Consider the following 18,810-nt stretch of genomic DNA (forward strand, 5'->3'; position numbering starts at 1 on the left):
CAGTCCCAGCCACCCCTGCCCTCAGAGGAGGACCTGTGGACAGAAACACTGACATTTGTCTTGCAAGTTCCCATCGCTTTGTGGATCCAGCAGACACACAATGGTCCCTGTTCATCACAGGATGTGTGCTGGATAGTGCACATCCTGCTACCATCCCTCCTGGTCATTCCGTCTGGGAAAAGCTTTGCAGTGAAACCAGGAGAGACCAACCAGAGATGTAATAGACACTGGTGCATTTCTACCCAGCCAAGATCTGAAATACTGGAAATACAGGTGAGCTGGACACAGGTGGGAAGTCTCCAGAGAAAAGGTTCTTGAACAATGTGGCCAACGTTCAGAGGTGACCCAAGGTCTTGGAAGGAATCAGAAATGACCCAGACCTCAAGAACAGTATTGCTTTAATTCATAGGGGGTGAATAAAATTAAAAATATAAATCCTCTTGTTTGGGACTCAGGGTAAAACACTGGCTGCTGGGGAAGGAGTCACCCCCAGAACACAGCACTGGAGTCTCTCCAAGGGGGACCCTCAATCCCCACTCTGCTGGGCTGATGGACACTGGGCTGTGGCTGGCCAGGTCCACTCCTGAGCTGGAGATATGGCTCTTCTTCAGCATGGGGCCAGAAACAGGACAGCAGAGCACTAGCATGGTGGGCTGGGAAATACAGCTTTGTCACTACACCAGACAAGTGCCAAAGAATGGACAGCCAGAAGTGCTTCCCCAGCTACTTTTCCTCGAGTAGCACCTCAGCAACAGCACTGATCCCATGAGAGCATTAAGGAGAGATATCCCAAGTCTGGCTGGAAGGGTGGCCACCCAGTCCAGGGCTGCAGCTGAGCCACCACAGCTCTCAGATACCCCTGCTATGCAGTCCGGGAACGGGCCAAGAGCTGCCAGTGCCCCAGCCCAAACCGAGCCCCAGGAGACAGGGAATGAAACCCAGCCCCTTGGCTGCTCCAGGACAGGAGATGCTGGGAGGGGGACTGATGAGCTCCAGAGCCCTCAGCATGGACAGGGACCCAGCTCTGCTGGTGGGGCTGCACAGGACCAGCCTGGACAACGCAAGCACCAGCTGAACAGAGATCACCCAGTGTAATCTCCTGGTCCACCCAAATGCCCCCTGGGGTGGGTGGGCACAGGGAGAGCTGTGGCAAGTGCTGCAGCCATGCAGGAAGGGAGTGGATGTCAGGCTCTGCAGGGATGCACATTGGAGCTCTGCTGGGAGCAAAGAGAAATTGGAAAGGAGCATCATGCATGAAAGCACAGGAGCAACCAAAGGCCCTCGTGCTGCTTATGGAAGTGAGGGGCATGCGTGGGGCAGACCTGCCTGGGGACCCTCAGCCCGATGGCAGCATCCAGAGCCATATGGTGCCCATGCCCACTGGCAGTGCCAAACCTCATTCTCTCTGTGAGCTGCTTTTCCAGCATTCCACAGCAATTGCAACAGCAGAGCCCCAGCCCCAGCCCAGCAGGCGCAGGGGCAGAGGAGCTGTGTGAGATCCTCCTGGGAAGGTCAGGACACAATGCCAGGTTCATAGAGGTCTCAAAGGGAAATGGCTGAACCATGGGGTTCCCACCGGGCCATGAAGCTGCTGTCCCATCTCCCCACGGTGAGTGCAGCATCAGGAGAGCTCAGCCATCCGTGGCTTTAGGTGCCTTTCCCTGTTAGCCAGGACATGTCTCCAGTTCTAAAAGACAGAAAAACCACAGTGCTGTGAGGGGTTTCTCAACATACACAGGCAAATGCTCTTGGTTGTGCCTTGGTGTTAGTCCAGTACTTGGTGTGCATCCCACCAACCAGCTGCCTCCTCTGCCCTCACTAACCTGTCACTAAACTGTCCAAAAAGTCACCTGCAGGTCCTCGATTCTGTGTAAAACTTAGTTCAAACATTTTGTTTATTTATACTTAAAAGCAGCCCTTCAGCTGAAAATCCATGGAAAGCCACCAAACCCCAGCCAAGCAAGCTCCCAGCCAACAGGAACTGTGCCTGATGTGGCTCCTGGCAGCCCCAGCCCTACCACCCAGCACTGCCCCCCATGTGAGGGAGATGAAAAACAAGGACACCCCCCATGAAGCCAGTGTCCCACATAGGAATTAGGGGTATGGCCCACTCACGGGGGCAGCTGTCCCTCCTGCCTTCCTCCCTCACATCCAGCACACTCAGGACCCCAAACCAAACGTACTTGCCATGACAGACAAACAGCCTGAAGTTGTGAAAGCAGCAGGAGATAAAGAGAGAAAAGACATTCAGGTTTAATCTGGCTTCCTCCAACCCCTGAGCCCCACCACAGGGCCAGGAGCTCATCCCTGCCCCTGGAATGCCCACAAGATACCACCTCCCTCCCAGCCACAAAGTGGGACACCAGCAACCATTTCCCAATGTACTGGGGTGATGGCACAAGAAATTCTTCCCCTTGAGGGTGGTGAGACCCTGGCACAGGCTGCCCAGAGAATCTGGGCAGGGCTGCCCCATCCCTGAAGTGTCCAAGACCAGGTTGGATGGGGCTTGAAGCAATATGGGATAGTGGGGGGGAAGGAGGCAGGGGGTGGAATTGGATGTGCCTTAATGTCCCTTCCAACCCAAACTATTCTGTCATTTTATAAACCCTGTCTCAGCTGAGGGGGGCCATGACCTGCTCCCCATCCCAGGGATGCCCAGGGAGTCTGAGAGCCAGAGCTGCCTGGGGGTTGGGAGTGCTCCTCTCCCTGAGCTTTTGAAAAGATCTGGTTTTATTCCAGATGTGGAAACACCCCTGGGACAGAGACCCACATTTCCTCAGCTCTGATTCCCACTCTAAAGGCTTCTTCCCAGCTGTTATCACCTTCCTGGCATTTGCCTTCCAGCACCCACCCTCAGCACAAAGCTACGCTCTTTCCTCTGCATGGTCTTAAAAACAAAGTGAAGGGAGAAAAATGCCCTTTGCCTATGAGCTCTGCTCCAAGGAATTGGAGGCTGAGACACAACACGCCAGCATCCTGGCACCACCAGCTCTCTGGGCTCGGTTGTGCATAGGGGGTTATGCACAGGCTACACACCCAGTCCCTCTCTGCAGGTCTCCTTGACTGTCTGGGTGCCCAGATGCACCCCAGCATCAGGCATTGCTTCTTTGATGATGTGCAAGTGCCCAAAGGCAGAGAGTATCCCCATCCCATTCTATCTGTGCAAGGATTTGGGTCCTGGTGTTTAAGACAAACCCTGTGTGTGGGGGATGCCAAACCTGGAAGCAGCTGGGAGACAGCACAGGGGGGATGGAGGAAGCAGAACAGGAAGGGAGATGCAAGAGGGGTATGGAGACAGATCAGTGTGAAAGGCTCAGCTTTGCCCAGCACCCCACAGCTGTGCTTAGCCCCTGCCCTGGCACTGCCACTTCCCACTGTCTGTCTACTTACTCTACATCGCGCTTCCGGATGGTCCTGCCAGCAGCCAGGACCTCAGCCACCTTGGAGACAATTGGGTCATAGTTCATGCTGGCCACAGCCACCACCTCGTCACTCCTAGGGCCGGGCAGAGCAGAGCAGTTAGGGCAGCCTGGATGGCCACAGCTCCACCACCCAAAACCCACCATGATGGAGAGAAGAAGGAGGCAAAGAGGAGCACCCACTCCAGAGCCAGGCCTGATCCCAAGATATGAGCACCACTGGAACGAGGTGGCTGAAAAAAGGATCAGGAGAGGGTGCAGAGTGTCATAGCAGGCCCTACTGGTCCCACCAATGTTGACGATGATGTCGTGAGCATCACTAGGGTGCCTGGGTGATGGAGACAGCTCTGGCACCCTGGCATCTGTGGGAAAACACCACCAAAGGAAGATCTGATGGTGGATAAAAATGTGGACAACACGAAGGATGCCCAGCTGTGATCCCTGCACTGCTGCCCTGTGCTAAGGGAGTGGAGAGGCAGGTGGTCAGGATTTCTCTGTGGAACAGTCAGTTGGGATGCTCCACATCCCCCTCCTGATCCCCACCTCCAAACAGGCAGAATGCCCCGCTCTGAGCTGCTCCACGGGCACTGGGACAGCTGGGGTGTCCAACCCAAGTCCCACAGCCCCAGCAAGAAATCCCCATGTATATGGGATGTCCAGGTTGGCTGACTGTTCCCCTAGCAGGATCCCAATGCAGCCTCAAAGGTTGAGTGGAAAACGAAGCAGAAGGAAGAGGACATAAAACTGCTGGAGGAGCCTTGGCTAAAGGTCACAGGCAAACAAGAAGGGCAGTTCTCATTTGGGGTTCGCCGAGGTCAACCCAAGCGTAAACCTTCAAAGCCTGACTCATGAAGAGGTAACTGAACGCACAATGTGAGATCAGGGAAGATGTGTGGTTAAGATTTTAAACTCTGGTGATATTGTTGAATAAACTGAAAAGTAGAAGCATCCACTAAACCAAAGATCTGCTCTTAAATCGACCGCCAAAGAGCTCTGGGATCAACAGAGCAAAGAGCAGCTGGGGTGGGGAGGGAGGGATATGTGCCTAATTCCCAGGACAAGGAGAGAAAAAGCCATGTTTCAGAGGACACTTCAGCCCTGTGCAGCCATGGGAATTAAAGCCATCTCTCACATCTGTCTACAAAGCCATGGGGCAGCTCCATCAGAGACTGTTTCAAAAAACTCCCATTCCTAAATAAGCTCATGGCAAATAAAGGAGGGCAGTTTCCTGAGCAGAGCCAGCTCCCAGCTGGGAAACACAAAGTGGTTGGAGAGACCTATGCATCCAAACCAGGGGGAGATGCGCTGCTCCAAGCAATGAATAACCAAGGTGTACAAGGGAACCAGAAGATGTACTGCCACCAGCTGCCCACTGGCTCAGCCTCAAACCCAGACAGTGCCCAAAGGGGCCAGCCAGGAAGGCGGATGCAGCCCAAACTTTTCTGTCAGCAGGACATAGGGTAGCTGCTCCTTTTGCAAAATAGTTCATGGGGTGCTGGTGAGCTGGAGCACCCTGCAGCAGCAATGGCTTTTGAACACTTTGTCAGACAGATGGAGGAAGCCAGGAGGAATCCCTCTTTTTCAAAAGGTCTTCAAAGGCAACAAGAATTCCCATCCTGAACCTGGGATTTGGAGCAATCAGAAGTCTTTGTGAAGACTGAGGGAAGAGGGAAGCACAGTGGATGTGTCTACATGGTCTTCCCTTCCTCTGCAGTGTTCAGCGTAACAGAGGAGGGGAACCATGAAGAAGACAACCACAGCAATTCCAGCAATTCCCTGGTCTCCAAGATCTTAGGGGCAGGAGGACATCAGTCTGTTGTCAAGGCAGACATCTGCAGTGCTGTCCCCTACACCTCAGACATCTGCAGAGCTGTCCCCTACACCTCCCAGCACAGGGCCTTTTATTGGCCTCTATACAGCTCTGACAAAACTGCTTTCCTCTTCAAACTCTGGGGCAGAAGAAGCCTTATTGTGAAAGCTAACACTGAGGACAGGCTGTAGGAGCGGGAACCACCAGTGGTTCCTGCAACAACTAAGGAGGACCAGGAGGAGAAGAGTCCAAACACAGGGTGGGCACAGCAGAAGGAAGCAGGAGGAAATGGTCAGCTTGGGACTGTCCTCAGTCCAAGAGCATTAGCACCAATTAAAAGAACCACCACCAAAAAAGAAAGAAATGCTCCAGTGGCCTCTCACAGACAGGGAGCCAAGCAGTGGGGGACACATTGTGTGACCCCCACCAGCCAGTGCTTCCCAGTACCTCCGGCTCTCAGCATGGAATGCCATCCTGGTACCCACACACCAGCTCCAGGAGACCCTCCTGGGTGGCAGAACAACACAGCACTCAGCAGGGACCTCCAGGTCTGCCCACCAAACCCAGGTCCCCTGGAAACCCTGTCCCTTGCAGCCACCATGGTACATGGAGTGTGGGGCCCTGGCATGGAGCAGGGAATATGTACCTTGCTCAGGGCATTCCCTTTGAACAGCCTCCTCAGATGTTTAATTAAAGCAACCTGATGTTTCCTTTCAAATTAGGGTTTGGATAAAGAGATAAAAGGCTCTCATGTGGAAAGGCTGCAGGAGGGGAACATCCCCAGAGCAGCTGTCCCCAGCACAGGTGGTGCCTTGGCACAAACCCACCCCTTTAGGCAATTTTGACCAAGGTTCCAGCACACTCTGAGCTGTATCCAGTGTGCAAAGGTCCCTGGGTGCTAGTTGGAGCCCCATCCTTGCAGCAGGTGTTTACCCAAGGTGTGCAGGTACCAGGGAGAGGAGGGTGAGCACTGGGGAACCCCAGGGTGATGCACTGAGGCCCATACCTCTTCAAGCCCAATGCACACATCCAACAGCCAGGCTCCATTCTGAGCAACGTGGGCAAGTGGGCCACCCTCAGTGAGGGAGAAGGCATGGGGTACATTGGAGATGGGACAGAGGGGCAGTGAGATGACATCTGCAGAGCAGGAGCTGGCTTCTGTCCTGAGCTCCCTCCTGATCCCTGCCTGGATGCTGCTGCCAAGTGGTTTGACGGCTGAGCTGGGCAGCCCTTTGCTTCCCTGGTTTCCCTCTCCTTATCCTTAATATCAGAAAGCACTTGGAGAAATCCCTCTGGTGCCAGCATGAGGATGTTCTGTGGCCACTGGTTTCAGAGTGGGATGAACAAAGGAAACGGAAGAATAAACAGCAGCAAATATTTTTGGGATAAATTCATGGTGCACTGACTTCACAGTCTAAACAGCCAGCATAGCTCCAGAACAGCTGAGACAACACATCCCAGCTGCCAACACATTTCAAGAATGCGTTCCCAGGTAGGGTCCCAACCTGGGGGACAGCTGGGTTTCACTACAGCAGTGACAAAGCTCTCAAGTTCCTTAGAACCTTCACAGCTTGTGATAGATAGAAGAGTTTTTTGAGCTCAGTTTGTCAAACCAGAAGCAGAAACAGTGATGCTTGAGCACTCTGTCCAGCATTGGTCATAAATCATTACCATGGTGATTAGATGGGAAGGAAATATTTGATAGGAATTGCCAGTAGAAGCCATCACCTGCTCACAGAGTTTATGAAGGCAAAGGGCAGAGACACCAGGTCCAAAGACCATTTTAACTTGTTGTACAATCAGAACGTCATTTCTCCAGGGCCTTGTATAAGTGTTCCACAAGCTCAGTGTGCAGAGGTGAACAAAACTGACTGACAGAAGCTCTGGCAAAACTATTTTCCAGCCTAGCAGAGTAATCTCAGATGAATGCCTGTGTAGGAATAAGGACAAGGGAAACACTTACTTGGTATAAAATGCCACAAACTTCAGTTCATCTAAATCTCCCTGGATGACAACATCATCAAATCCTTCCCCATGGCCTGGAAGGCAAAGAAGAAGTGAATTCAGCAGCAATTCCTCCATATCCAGCTCTAAGACAGGGTGTTTCATTTCAGCACTACATGGAGAATGTCCTGCAGTGACCAAGAGACCAGCACCAGGAGATGCAGGTACCAAAAACCACAGAACAACAGGAGAGTTTTGGGTTGTAAGAGGCCTTGAAAAACACTTTGTTCCCACCCTCTACCATGAGCAGAGACACCTTCCACTATCCCAGGTTGCTCCAAGCTCTGTCCAACCTGGCCTTAAACACTTCCGTGGATGGGGCAGCCACAGCTTCTCTGGGCAACCTGTGCCAGGGCCTCATCACCCTCAAAGGGATGAATTACTTCCCAATATCTAATTTAAGTGAATCCTCCATCCTGTTTAGAGAAGTGCACTTCATGGCAGATAGGTTTCAGAGGAGACACTGAACCCTCTCGGAAGCCAGGCAGGGAAGCAGCCCTGTGGCAGAGGTCGGTGGGGAGGGTTCACAGTGAAGGAGGTGACCTTGGCTTCTCTATCCCAGGACACCTCCACCAGCACAAACTCTCAGCAGCCCCAGGGAGCTCTGTACCCGCATATCGGATGCTCTTCCCAAACATAGCTGTCCACAGGTATGGGACAGTGCTGATCTCCGTGCCGTGGGCCAGCATGTTCAGCGCAGCGACGCGGCCTGCAAGAGAGCACAGGGATGGGGGAACTGCCACTCCAGGGCAAGCTCCATGCTCTGCCCTCAGGTCACAGCATCAACACCAGCAGTCACAGAGTACAGGGAAACCAAAAACAGCTGCTGAGAAAACCCACACAGCAGGAAACCAAGACAAAGCAGGAAACACACAAGGATGGTCTCAGACTCCTTCCTGTGGTGCAGCTCCTACTCGTCACCTCCACTGCCATGAGCCATGTACCCATGAGACTCTTTTCCCCCACCTTGTGCCATAGTGACAGGGTTGAGAGTATGCTGAGCTCCTACCCACATGGGGATGGGATGGACAAACCCTTGGAGGGCCTGGAGACTGTTGGGGCATGGCCCCTGCTGCAGAAGCATATCTGGACATGGGAGAGGTGTCCAAAGGCTGAATTTGGAGCTGTGGTTCCAAAACCTCTCACCCAGCACACAGAAAACCTCCCTGTGAGACTGTGGCTATGAGGACAGCCCATCACACCTGCGGTTTCAGGCTGACGAGAGGCGAGAAGGGTCAGAGCTCTGCTGAACACTCCCAGGCCAGCCTGGCAGTGTGGGAAGCCCAGCTGGGAACCTGAGCCAGGCTGGTATTAGGATGTGAGCTCCTAAGTGTCCTGGGGTGAGGAGTAGAGCAGGCTCCTGCAGCAGTGCCAGGGAGCAAAGAGAATATGGGAAAGCCTGTCCCTGGGCTCCTCTGTGCTGGTGATGAGACATTGTTAGGCAAAGCTTGGCAAGAATGCTGACAGATGAAGGCACAACAGGCAGCATAAGATACACATGCTTCAAAATGTTCAATACAACCACCCAGTCTCTCTGTTGGCAGTTGTCTCATTCTTGCCCTGGAGGGTTTGGAAATTTCCTGAGAATCTGGAAGAGGCTCTTTTCTGCACAGTACCTACCATGCATGTGGGCCATCTGCCAGTGAGGAACATTCACCTTCTTGTTATTCCTCAAGGCCAATGGAAATGTGACAGCATCTCCAGCAGCAAAGACCCCTGGGATGTTGGTCTGCATCATCTGCAGGGGGGAACAGAGGTGGGCATTAGTGGGGTTTGCACCCTACATGAACAGAAACTCCAGAGCTGGAGTGGTCCAGAGCTGCCACAGTCCTTCAGAACACAGGGAAAACCTGCTTGGCTGTGGGACCCCCATGGGAGATTTCACTCAGCCTTCTTCACTTTCAAATGAGAACACACATGCAGGGACCTACAGTATCCCTCGGCCAGTTGGTTATCCAGTAAAAAGACACATGGACTGGTGTCCTGGAGCCTCTCTCAGAAGTCTGGGGTTTGTTGGTGTTGGCTGATAGAGCCCAGCTTATTGCAGGGATGAGCACTGCATGACACTGAGTCCCAGCTTCCCAACACGCTCCTTTGCCTAAGGAACCAACACCCACCAGTTCCAACAGCGCTCTCATCACAGTCACTGGTGGTGGGGAGAAAGGCTGAGATCCTTTACGATCCTTGAAAAGATGTATCTATCTCAATTTTCTCCCTTCTAAATATCCATACTGCTCCAGCACAGCTCAGAGCCAGACCTAAGCCAGAGCATCCAGGTCTGGATGCACACTCCCACTTGCAGAGGGGCTTCCCAAGCACTCTTGGTGATGCTCCCAGAATTTCACCATCTCACAGAATGTCCTGAGATGAAAGGCAACCACAAGGGTCATTGAGTTCAATTCCTGGCCCTGCACAGGCCAACCCAAAGAATTAAAAAAATCCAATTCTGCCAATCATGGCAAATAAAATGCCATGAAAAGACCCTGTGGCAGCAGTTTGGAGCCCCAGGGAAGCTCATCGATCAGAAGAGCTGACCCAGTTCCTCCTGCTCTTCCTCCCACAGGGGCTGCCCCTGGGCTCACCTTGTTGACCACGATGAAGCCCTTGGAGTCAATGTTGATGCCACTCTGCTTGAGGAAGCCTGTCGCTGGGACTGCACCTGGGGGGAAGCCAAAGGTGGCTGCTGCAGTGTTCAGAGTTCCACAGCCCTGGGGGCTGATCCTAAGGCCGTTCCTCCTGCCAGGACAGTGGGGCTGCCCCCAGGGACAGGCAGCAGCTGCTCTGAGAATGTGGAGCAGGGCTAGGTACCCTACAGAGCCTCCACTGCATCAGCCCCTGGCCCCTCAGGATCCCTATCCTGCCCAAGCCATCACCATAACCTGCCTGTAACACCGCCCTTTTCTAGTGCTTAGAGATAATTTTCAATTTAATTCTCTTTTATAGATATTTTGAAAAATATTATATTTAAAAGAGAATCTTCGAGCTTCCAGCCAGGGCTCTTCAGACTCCTCCCCAGTTTGTGCATTTCCTTCATCTTCCTTCTCCTTTTTCCATTTTTTTTTTGTTTTACTTCCAGCCTTTTCACAAATCAGTGTAGTCAATAAAAACAACAAAACTAGAATTAAATGATTTCTGTGATTCTTTCAGTCTACAGCATTTTGAAGAGGGAAGGAAAGGGAATTCCTGCCCCCCACACCCCCAAATGTAAAGGAGAAATATATAATATTCTGTGGGGTATTTTCTTTTATTTTATAGTATGGGATACATTTTTGATTGCTGTCAGCAGCAATTAAAAAGAAAAAAACACATTAAAAATTCAGTTTGGGGAAGATTTAATAAAGAACTGCTTGTGAGGATGAAACTGCTTTAAATGGTTTTTTTTTCTGGAAAAAAAATACTTCTGAAATATATTTTCAGTTGCATTTTGTGATGGGGGCTCTAGAAATGCCTTTTTTAGATATGCAGACTCATGTGTGGTAGTTCAGCAGGGCTGGCAGACCACTGCCAGTACCCCTGGCCACCCAGCCCCAGTGACCTCCTGCTGCCATGTCCCCTCCAATCTCTTCTCTGCCCTCCCTCCCTGGCTCTGCACCCACACAGCCCTTACCAACACCCACGACACAGACGTCAGCACGCAGGACCTTCCCACTCTTCAGCACAACCTCCTTCAGCTGCAGGAGACACAAGGGTCAGGGGGCACAGAGTTATTTTAGGGACAAAACCCCTCTGTAGCAGCAGGAAGCCAAGCTGGCAGCTCACCTCCTTTGTGAAATGCAAATTGATCATAATTCCTTAGAGAAGCAGCAGGAGGTAAGTGGGAGCAATGAAGTCACCCCACACACCACCCTGGCATACGTTTGCTCCTGGGGGCCAAATCCAGGAACATGAATTTCAGGGGATAGGAAAGAGGGGAGAGCAAAACCACACAAGGGAAGAGAATGGCAGCTCTGGGGGATGCCACAGCAGTACCCCCAGAGCTGCCCCTGCCCACCACTTACCTTCCCCTCCTGCTCCCGCAGCTCCGACACCTCTGTCTGCATGTAGAACTTCACCCTGTTGTTCTCGAACATCTGGACGGACAACAAGGGACGGAGCAGGGGACATCAAGACCCTGAACCACCCTGGTCCTGATGTCCTGCTGCCCCCTACACTGCCTTGCCCACCCCGCAGGCTTGCCTCAACCTGCACTGCTAAGGGGGTCAGCATCCCCACAGCCCCAGCACGGCTCTAGAAGTTGCTCCATAACACATGGACCATAGCAGGGAAAATACAGCCCATTCTCACTAACTGCTGCCATCACAGCTTTGTCAGTAAGTGTGAAGTAAATTAATTAGTGCAATAAGTGAAACAAGCAAAACCTGCTCTGTTACCAACCCCCCCTAGATGAGAAAGCACGATCACCTTCATGACAGCACGGCCAACCCTCTCCCCAAAGAACTTCTTGAAGGGGACATGCTCCAGCTCCACCAGGGACACCGAGTGGGCCCTCTCCGCAAGGTAGGCGGCCACCTCCATCCCTGGGGAAGAGAAGCAGGTCCAAACAGCCACATTAACCCACCCAGCACTGCCCTGTGTCCCTGGCTGCAGACAAGGAGCAGCCTCACCCACTCCAACTGGGGAGGCTGGAGCTGCCCTCGTGGGAGAACTCGGGAGCCACCAGACCTGATCACACCAGGGATCACACCAATTCAGCTGTTCTTAGATGTAGGTTTTAAAGACTAAAGGGAGGAACTGGCCAGGAAATCCCAAAGTGCCCTGGGAAAAACATGGAACAAGGGACTTCAGCCAAGGGAAACCTTCCTCCTATGGCTGGGACAACCTCAGCTGTGGTCTGAAAACTGCTCTTGGGAGTGGCTGTTTTCTTCCATCGGAATGGTAGAATTTTGGTGATGGGAATTGCATGGGAACCTCCACCAAGACATCTTCTGTCTGTGAGGGTTATTTAGAAAGGAATCTTTTTGATGACCTGCAGTTTGCAATTGGGCCCCCACACCACATGCTTTTCTGTAGATCATATTGATTCAACCATTAAAACAAGTTTATCTTTTATAAAAGAAGAAAAACAAATCATCAACATTTTATAATAAATTCCCTGACCAATAACTATATGTTTAAGGCTTGCAGGACGCACGCTTAGTTTGTTAGGACCCACAATAATTTTGTTGGAACCATATCAAGCAAAAAGAAGCGCCATCAAAGAAACTACAAGATTTTTTTCCTGCTCATTTTAAAAATTCACCACACTGCTAAAATGTAAAAGAGAAAAAGCCCACAGGCTCCCACCCACCAACTAGGCTCTCCCGACTGAAGCCAGCTCTAGACACACCAGATTTGGACCCACATGAGCACCAGTATTTGCCTTTCCATGTGCTTTTCAGACTGAATCAGCAATATCTATGCCCATGCCAGCCCAGCCTCTTTGAAAAATCAATTTCTTTGGCACGGAAATGTCTTTACACACATCTGAGGCTGGAGGTTGGACTACCCCAGGTCCAATTTCATGAGGGTGTTATCTCTAACTAGGCAGTGACAAACTGGGCAAAGGACTTTACCCATCTGCAGGCAGAGGTGGAGAGCTGGGACAGGGACACGGGCCAGGGAAGCACTCACCCAGGAAGGATGCTCCCACAATCACCACATTCTTGCTCGTGGCCAGCTTCACCACACGATTGGCATCTTCAGGCGTCCGGATGTTGAAAACGTTTTCCATCTCCTTGCCTTTGCAGCTGAGAGTTTTGGGCCTGAAAAACACTGAGGGTGATACAGCTGCTTTTCTCTACTCTGTGTGGTTCAGTGCCCAGTCAGGACTGCAGACACCCCTTCCAGGCTCCAAGAACATTCCCAACTTTCCTTTTTTCACCTTTCTCGTTGCTGGAGACATAACATGGAAAAACCCAGATGCTGGTGGCCAGTAGTGGAGCAGAGGATGCTGAGCAGCCACCTCAGACCCCATCGTGGACTGGTGTACCCACAGGTCCAGGGAAGCTCCTTGCTGGGGCAGTGTAGCCAGTGCAGGATAGGTGTTGCTTTACAAGCCTATGCTCAATTATTGGCATGTCACAAATTTTTCAGAAGCTTAATGGGACACAGAAAACTCACTCTGACCAGCAGTGCTTTGGAGCCAGATATTGAAAGTTTGATAAGGCTCTGCAGATGCAGGCTACACCCTCCATTCTCACAGGCACACTGCTGATGCTGTAGCAGCTTAACTGTGCCCTCACCCAGCACTTACTGTAGCCCATATATTTTTAAATATCTGGCCCCTGCATACCTGACTCACATCTGGAAACAGGACAGAAGAGCCTAAATAATTTAGGTACCCTAAAAAACCCAGTGTACCTGGAGCTTGTGCATAAGGATTTTGTAATTATTGCCAAAGGCTTAATCCTCTTTTGAACCTAATTGGATGGCTGGTGCACATGGCATTTTGGCTGTGATGCTGTACACCCTAGTACCAGCTATTCACACCTTGTGGCACTGCCTATGACTGGTGGCACTTTGGTTTCCAGTGTGAGTCCCTGCTTTGGCTGATCTACAGCATCCCTTCCCCAGATGATAAATTATGCAGGGGCTGCATTTCTCCTACTTGATTTTATGGCTCAATGTAAGGAACACAAGGAAGGAGAGCCAGGATGCCTCATTTTCAGCTTAAACTGCCAATTTTGACAACCCTCCAATCGAAAACAAACCAACCCACTACTTCCAGGGCACAAATGAGAACAGCAATCCGGAGTGATGCTCAGCATCCCAGCACATCAATACCACCTTTCCCTGTGGCTGGATCAGGTTCAGTCCTGAAAATTCCTATTCTGGGGCCAAGGCTTCCAAAGGGTCTGTTAGAATGGGGCAACAGCAACACCTAACTAAGGCTGCAACAGCAAGGTGTTAAGCCTTAATTGCTGAAAAAGATCTTAAAGGTTGGCAGAAAATGAAAGATGGAAATTCACAGCAATGAATTATCTGGTTGTCAGGGTTGAGTGTTATCAAGGAGTGAAAAGAAGAGCAATGTGGCAAAAATGCCCTCTAAAAGAATTACGATACTTCCACCTTGGAGCTCTTGTTAAAGAAAATATGTTCAATGTCCTGGTACCACCCTGGAAGTGTCCAAGGCCAGGTTAGATGGGCCTTGGGGCAACTTGGTCTAGTGGAAAGTGTTCCCTCTTCACAGCAGGGGTGGGTCTAGATGAATTTTAATATCCCTTCCAACACAAACCATCCTGTGATTCTGTGATTCTATAATACATGATATAGAATATATGAAATAGATAGATGATGATATATAGATATAGATGTAGATGTAGATACATACAGACATTTCCAATATCTTTTGTGTTCCTTGAGTTTTCCATGCTCAAACAAATTCAGTGTTTAAATTCACCTGCCACATTTCTTCCCTTATCCCCAGGCATTAACTCCTCACATTCTCAGATAAAACAGTTTCTCTTGATCTTTAAGATGCTTGTCCAAAGCTTACGTGTTTCCCGTTGCTATCAGCAGCTTGTTGTATTCCATCTTAAACCCATCCTTGAACACAGCTATCTTGCTCTTGACATCCACAGCCGCCACCTAAAATCATTCCTAAATAACGTTAAGGGAAGAAATCCCAGATTTTCACCGAGGTCCCAGCCCAATCAACTTGTCAGTCAGGTTCTAGTCCTCCATGTTAGTTGTAGTTAGTTTGTTGGTTGCTTTTAGTCAGTCTGTTAATTTTAGTCCCCCCATGTCCACAGCTTGGCCAACCCACACCTTAAATATTCCTGTTGTCTTTTCACAAATCCTGGAAGGTCTCCCAATATAAATACAATGATGGGGAGAAATATTTAAGCCATCATTGTCTGCACTGTTTGAGGGCTGATTATCCTTATCAGATGGCACCTGGCTCCCCAGATGCACATGAGGAATGGCAGGTAACACATGATGGTCACCACAGATAGCCTCACCATGGTCACACCCAGCGTGCCCTTTCTGCCAAAGCAGCATTGTGTTTTGAACACAGGAGCTGTGTTTTGAACAAGCACAGGCAACCTGCACTCTGGGGCAAAAAGAGGGGGGCTGGGGGAGACCCAACATTCACACAGTGGCATCCAGTGAGCCAAGAACAGAGACAGCAGCCACATTTGCTAAATACAACCTTTGCATACCAGCACTTTCCTTCCGGCACACACAGGACTCTCCTTACCTGCATTTCAGTCAGGACTTCGATGTCATAGGTGCAGAAGAACTCCTTGGGGCGCAGGGCAATCTGCTCAGGGTGGGAATCCATTGACTGCAAAAAAAGCTATTTTTCTGTCAGCTGCTGTGGTTGAACAGGTGAGTAGAGAAATGGCTGCTACCAGCACAAGTCAGCACTTGTGGCATGGGTTAAGGGAATGGCTGTACAGGGCTGGAATGAAAGCCTGTTCAAACAGGAGTTATCACAAGAGGCTGGTCTGGGTTCTGGTGCCTTCTCTGCCAGTTTGGCATGGGGCTGGTGCTGAGTAGCTCAGGCAAGATCACAGCAAGTGCTTTGGAGTGTCAGCAAAGGAGATATAACTGCAGCCCCTCCCAGCACACACAGGTTCACAGGAGCAAGAGAAAAGCCTCATTTTACAACACAGGTGGCAAGGCCCTGGAACAGGTTGCCCAGGGAAGCTGTGGCTGCCACATCCCTGAAAGTGCTGGACTAGAGCAGAACCTGGTCTAATAAAAGGAGTAAAAACCATAGCAGAGGGGTGGCACAGGATGATCTTTAGAAGTCCCTTCCAACTCAAACCATTCTATGATTATTTGGAAAACAGCCAGTTACCAGGGCAAATGGAAGCTAGAAGAGCAGTAAGAACAAGCAGCATTAACACACAAGGATACATTTTCAAAAGCACCCAAGTTATCCTGCACAAGTTCCACCGAACACTGAAGCAAGGGGGTGAGGCCCATATCTGCACATCTTCATCTGCAAGATAAAGGTTCATGCTTTTCCCAGCCTTCCCTGGTCACTGGGGTGAGATACACATCTTCTTTACACACAGGGTTGAGCCTGAGCTCATCTGTCCTCCCGACTCCGCGGACACAAGATCAGACTCAGGCTGAGAACAAGCTGAGCATCAAGTGACCTGTTGGGTGTGCAGGCTGCTCCCTGCTCGTGTACCCCTCCCTGCCTGCAATGTAGGAACAGGCACGGATGCCATGGTCAGGCCCTGCTATAGATCACACAGTGCCCAGCAGCAGCATCTTCTCATGCCACACAGGGATGAGGTTTGTGCTTGGCCCAGGAGTGACAGGGGACGCAGGAATCAAGGGCCTTCCTATTGACCCATGGAGATGGATGTGCAAGATCCTTCTCTCTGGAGGTGGCCCGGTCAGGGGCTGGAATAAGACCAACAAGAACAAGCCCTTATTCTGAGTTCGGACAATGCTCTGCTCAGGAGAGACTGGTGTCACAGGACTCGAGGCAGGGGCAGGGTCATACAGGTCTTACTGCAAATTCTTTGAATGCTCCACATATACACAGAGAAACACCTGACCCCTCTGTGAAAGTGTGCAGGAAGGGCAAAGCACAACAGTGCACAACCACCATGGCTTTTGCTGCTGTTTCGTGCTCTGGGGACAGTAACAGAGATGTGGCAACACACAGGTCATGGTCCAAAGGAGACAAAGGGAAACAGCTTGGCAGGACTTGGGGACAGACTGATAACAGGCATTCAGCAGGGCAGAGGAGGGGCACTGCTGCAGTTTCAGGGAGCAAGAGCTCTGCTACTTACAGAGTTAGCAGTGGCACTCCTTCTCCAGTAGCTTGTACAGGTGTAATCCCACACACAACAGGATTAAGAAAAATTCCATTTTTCCTACCCTCTTCCCAAAAATTCTGCCTTCTCTTCCATGGGCTTTGTGCACCTTCTAAAAGCAACTACAGCCAGAGGTGTTTAGTGGAGGATTTAACAAACCATGTACAACATCTCTGGCATGTGAAATGTTCTTAATATTTAACAGAGAGAAGAAGAGCCAGTCTAGGACTCATACATGGGGATAAGTGTTTGGAAGAGCTGTCTGCCTGGAAGAGGGACTCTCAGATTCTCTGAGCTCCTCAGCACAACTCCTGTGAGGCTTGGATGCAGGTACCAGGCAGCTACTCTTCGCCCCAGGCAGGACTCACAGAAGCACAGAAATGGTCTGAATGCTCCCCAAAACCCATGTGCATGTTGGCCTGTCTTCGAAAAATCCCTTTTTTTTTGGGTGCTGGAAGCAGAGGTAGATGCTATGATTGTAGTAGTCCCCATGGGTAAGCATTCCTAACATGAAGATGAACACATAGTTCACCTTATGTTATCTTCAGGCTCCAAGGTCAAATGCTGCTGTCCAGCTTGAGCTGCTGTCTGACATCAAAGAAGGTTCAGGAATCAGCAGCAAAAAAATCTGATTAAAGATCATCCTGTGTCTATAAACTGGAATGCAAAATGGGATGTGTGCCAGAAAAAGCAACCTTTGCACTTCCATCAAGTTATCAAGCTGTGATGACAGCTGAGAATCATCATAATTACAGCACAGAGCATCCCTGGGCAGCCAGAAACAGGCACTAATAAAAACTCTGGTAGACAACACCATTTTTTCACATGCTCCATTTCATTGCTTTAAATATTTTTGATCCAGAAACACTTTAAGAACACATCCAGGTACAAGCTGGCTAAGACAGCTACCATTACATCCGTGGAAGAATCATCATTTCATGATTCATATGAATCAAGGAAAGGTTTGGGTTGCAAGGGACTAAGGCTCATCTCATTTCAATTTGCAGGGATATCTTCCACTAGACCAGGCTGCTCCAAGCCCCAATGTCCAACGTGGTCTTGGACACTTCCAGGGATCCAGGGGCAACCACAGCTGCTCTGGGCAACCTGTGCCAGGGCCTGCCCACCCACACAAGGAAGAATACGCTTGTTTTTCTGCTGGAGTAGTTTGAACAACTCCTTTTTTGTGTTTCATATTTCAGTCACAAAGAGGGAAGAAAATTGAAGGGAAACAGACAGGAAGACTAATGAAACAGAACCTTGCTGCTGCAATGAATAATAGCAGGGAAAGGCCCTAGAGCAAATTTTAAAACTGGGGAACTATGGCATACCCAGAGTGATACAAACCTTACTGAGCTTTGGTCTATCATAGGGCAAGTGTCTGTCCATGGTGCACATCACAATCCGGTCAGAGAAACCCTCCTGGCGCAAGGTCTCTGCACAGACCAGCCCAGCTGCCCCTAAGGGAGAAGGAGACCAGTGACAGCCATGTGCATGTGGCCTTGGGAGTTCTGTGCCCTTTACTGCTAAACCCGCTGGGGCTGACTCCAAAACCACCACCTCCAGCAGCCCTGGCCTCACCTCACAGCCTCTCCCAACTCAAACAGCTCACACGGGAAGCCAGTTGGAGCAGATGCTTGAGGCAGCAGAAGGGACACTCTGTGTATGGACCATGACATTAACCCTCTTGTCTGTTCCTAGACTGTCACAAACACACACTGAGGAGTGCTGTTTAGGAGCCTACAAACGCTGACAAACTCCAGGGCAATAAGCAGCCACTTAGACCCTTGGACTTCTCTAGTCAGAGAAGGGTCTG

General features: G+C 50.6%; 1 protein-coding gene across 4 annotated transcripts in view; it reads right to left on the bottom strand.

Annotated features, from left to right (window-relative positions):
• The window catches only part of AIFM3 (apoptosis inducing factor mitochondria associated 3), a 55,412-nt gene that overhangs the window by 3,402 nt on the left and 33,200 nt on the right, over positions 1-18,810 (bottom strand). The window contains exons 8-21 of one of the 4 annotated variants that reach the window (XM_053959077.1): positions 18,342-18,454; positions 15,413-15,499; positions 14,708-14,799; positions 12,844-12,974; positions 11,635-11,750; positions 11,232-11,303; positions 10,841-10,904; positions 9,816-9,892; positions 8,854-8,971; positions 7,844-7,942; positions 7,193-7,268; positions 3,391-3,495; positions 2,184-2,204; positions 382-1,687 (exon numbers count right to left, since the gene is read on the bottom strand). In XM_053959077.1, coding sequence (XP_053815052.1) covers positions 1,648-1,687; positions 2,184-2,204; positions 3,391-3,495; positions 7,193-7,268; positions 7,844-7,942; positions 8,854-8,971; positions 9,816-9,892; positions 10,841-10,904; positions 11,232-11,303; positions 11,635-11,750; positions 12,844-12,974; positions 14,708-14,799; positions 15,413-15,499; positions 18,342-18,454 — 1,211 coding nt within the window. In that variant the 3' untranslated portion in view covers positions 382-1,647. Of the gene's footprint in view, positions 1-381; positions 1,688-2,115; positions 2,205-3,390; positions 3,496-7,192; positions 7,269-7,843; positions 7,943-8,853; positions 8,972-9,815; positions 9,893-10,840; positions 10,905-11,231; positions 11,304-11,634; positions 11,751-12,843; positions 12,975-14,707; positions 14,800-15,412; positions 15,500-18,341; positions 18,455-18,810 lie in introns of those variants that run through there. The other 3 variants (XM_053959075.1, XM_053959078.1, XM_053959074.1) reach the window with 3 other exon arrangements.

The sequence above is a fragment of the Vidua chalybeata genome, chromosome 18, assembly GCF_026979565.1.
Source record: "Vidua chalybeata isolate OUT-0048 chromosome 18, bVidCha1 merged haplotype, whole genome shotgun sequence".
NCBI classification, from domain to species: Eukaryota; Metazoa; Chordata; class Aves; order Passeriformes; family Viduidae; genus Vidua; species Vidua chalybeata.